At 33.1% G+C, this 3,090-nt stretch overlaps 1 protein-coding gene across 2 annotated transcripts; it reads right to left on the reverse strand.

Moving 5' to 3' along the window:
• Nucleotides 1-22: 22 nt before the first annotated feature.
• LOC124404761 lies at nt 23-2,597 on the reverse strand. 2 transcript variants are annotated; one of them, XM_046879133.1, is made up of 7 exons: nt 2,398-2,596; nt 2,060-2,186; nt 1,816-1,962; nt 1,575-1,699; nt 1,241-1,479; nt 856-1,054; nt 23-775 (listed from the first exon to the last, which is right to left on the reverse strand). In XM_046879133.1, the coding sequence occupies exons 1-7, from the start codon at nt 2,452-2,454 to the stop codon at nt 743-745; spliced, it is 927 nt and encodes a 308-aa protein (XP_046735089.1). In that variant the 5' UTR covers nt 2,455-2,596; the 3' UTR covers nt 23-742. The 2 variants fall into 2 exon arrangements, with proteins under 2 accessions (XP_046735089.1, XP_046735088.1); XM_046879132.1 differs by having other exon boundaries at nt 23-1,054; nt 2,398-2,597.
• Between the last annotated feature and the right edge of the window lie 493 nt (nt 2,598-3,090).

Raw genomic sequence — 3,090 nt, forward strand, 5'->3', positions numbered from 1 at the left:
AAGCGTATATTACGGTGTGTAATTACAGTGTGCGTGAATTATACAGCATCTAATAATATTCTAGAAAAAAAATAAAATTAGACGATTTTTGCTCTCTCTATAACACCTCTTCAATATTATGGAATAGTAAACTATGATATGAATTTTTTCACTGGTGAAATTATGCGACACAAGTCGTATCGCATAATTTCAATAACTTTTCAATTGTCTATTAAAATTAAAGAATATAAATACACATAGTATATACAGTTCAGGAACGGGAACTCATTGCCACACATGCAGAAGACACTTTCTTAATAATATGTGCAACGAAACTAACTACAGTTGAGGATTTCACTATTGAAATATATATGGAAATCTCCACGCTGAATCAATGACACAATCCGTTGACTTCGTTTTATATTCATTTCAATTTTTCAAATAGAAATGGTACTTAAAAGAAATAATTTCACTTTGTCGAAGAATATGAATTATCTGTGTGCTACAGATTATAAGAATTGAAATTGTTCCTCTTGACTGATAGATGTAAAGAGATTAATTTCGTAGGGAAATTTCTATGATCGCGACTTAAAACCACAAATCATACCGCACCTCACAAGTAAAGGAAAATACAACTGTGCTCCGATACCTGTTACTACTTTTCAGTTGATATTCGTTTGATGTGATAACATAGAGATGTCCAGTAATCGTTGAATACAACGTGTCCTTCCTATGATTCTATAGACTAATATCCTCCTTCCTTTCATAGCTCTGTTGACTCTTCTTCAAACTTGGCCTTAAAGGTAAAGTTGGATTATATAGACTCTGCTGTCGCCGGGAAGATTGAGAATCCGTTTCATTTTTCAAACCAGTTACCGTCGATGTTGGACTGTAATCAGGATCTGGAATATCCCCCAGAGTCGGCTTTCTCCACGTATCCAATGGTGGAATATTCGAAATTGGAGATTGCAATTCGCTTCTAGTGTCTTGATGATTTATATAATAACTATGGAGCGTTGAAATTGTTGAGATGTTTTTTTTCTTCGAGTTGGTGTTGAGCAAAAGCGACGTTGGCCTAAATAAACGAGAGCATAATTCGATCGTTTTACAAAAGAAAGCATATCAACCATAGTTGCCTAGGCTGTTCACTTGAATTCCCATTAATCGTTTTGCATATTTTTTTTCATTATTCATATTCAAATTAATAGATTAAATGTTGTATATTTTAAGAATCATAAGAGTTGAGAAAAATCGGAATTACCTAGGCACTTCAATTGCTGCAAAACCATCGATTGGATTTTGGTCAAGAAATCCAGCTCGTTCCAAAAACAGTGGCTTACGATCATCTTTGTGTTTCACAAAGTTGTGCAGTGCAACTGTAGCAAATATACTGCCGACAAAATTGATTACCCATAAAGCGCCACCTTTCAAGCTTAAAATCATCATGGCAAAAGGAACAACAGGCAACAGCGATGTTCCATAGATTTCGGAAGCATTGGTCTATAAAAAATTTTGAAATAGTACATTGAGTGTGAATACTGAGCCTTAAAACGATGTTAAATGTCGTTTGAAAAAGCATGCACAACACTACTTACAATAAGATCGGTGAAATCAAATCCAAAGTAAACAGCTAATACGAGATCCATCGTACAATTTCCAAGTGTAAGTATAATCCAACATGGAAGGAAGTAATGCAGAATTTTTTTTCTGTACACAAATCCTACGCAAAATTATAAACTCATATTCTAAGCTAAAGAGTGACAATGATTCAGTTAGTAAAGTACACAAATGTACATATGTTGCAATTTCGTAAAAAATTAATGACTCAGTGCATACCGCTCATTATCAGTGTACTAAAGATGATCCAGAGTCCAGAAACTCCAACGTAAACTGCCATCCAAATAAACAGCCATTCTGGTGTAACGAGGTTTAAAAAGTAATCGTCTGAAAGTACCGTAGTGTTGTAGACCTGACATTCTGCCCCTGTAAAGAGAAAACTTGGTGTTATTATACTTTTTATACTTTATTATACTATTTCATGGAAGTGCCAATGATTTTTAATCAGCAAGTGTAGAATTACCTTGAAAGTATAGTCCTACTACGAGCGGTACAAAAGTGGTGAATGTTTCGTCGGGATCCACTGTGATTACACAAAGATGTACCAGAACACCCAATAGAGTTAGTGCACAAAGTATCAATCCTTGTACCTAAGTCATAAGTTTTTACACATGCAAAGAGTTTAATATAACAATTGTTTCAAAATTGATGAAATATATCAGTACAATAATGCGAAGCACTTTTACGAATGTATTTTTTTCATGTCACTTGATAGTTCGTGACGTTTAATTTTTTTCATAAGTTCGATAGCGCTAATTGTTTTAGCATAGATTATCAAATGCAGTATAATTAGTCTCTTACCAATCCCAATGTGCCTAAACAAAGGCACAAAGGTCGAACAAGTGATGAGACTGCCATTTGGCAAGCGATTCTCTATCTGCTGAATTTGCCCCGTGTTAATTGTAATACGTTTTACGCCTTTTGATATCCAGGAATACTGCAAATATCTAATCAATGCTCAATAAATGATCTCACATCAAGACACCCACTCACTCACACTGACTGACGCTGATATCATGATATCTGGATTTTTCTGATAAAACTCAGTTATTGTGTTTCAATACGATATTTATCTCTTAGAGGTTTCATACTTTACCTACTGAATTGTATACTATGATTTGTACACCTCGTTATGTGTTTAGTTGCGGCTTGATGAATCAGAAAGTTTACAGTAAACAATCAGTATTAGTGTAATACGACAGCTCATTTAAACTTTGATAATAGTTTAATCCTTACTTTCAGCAATAAATTGGTAAAAAAAAATATAATTGTAAAATAGTTATGTATAAGTATTTTAATAATTATTCAATAAGCTCCAATTTTAAGCTTTTTGAAAATAAGTACGAAAGAACTTTGCCATAAAATTACAATTTGCTATTTGTAAGATGTATTTGCTATACAAAAATTAATACGAATAATTTTTACACTTTGATGATAATAAAAAATTGTCATAGTCGAATCAATATGATTTCTTTGGCTTAAAAAAGGCCTATT

This window comes from Diprion similis, chromosome 3, assembly GCF_021155765.1.
Source record: "Diprion similis isolate iyDipSimi1 chromosome 3, iyDipSimi1.1, whole genome shotgun sequence".
Lineage (NCBI taxonomy): Eukaryota > Metazoa > Arthropoda > Insecta > Hymenoptera > Diprionidae > Diprion > Diprion similis.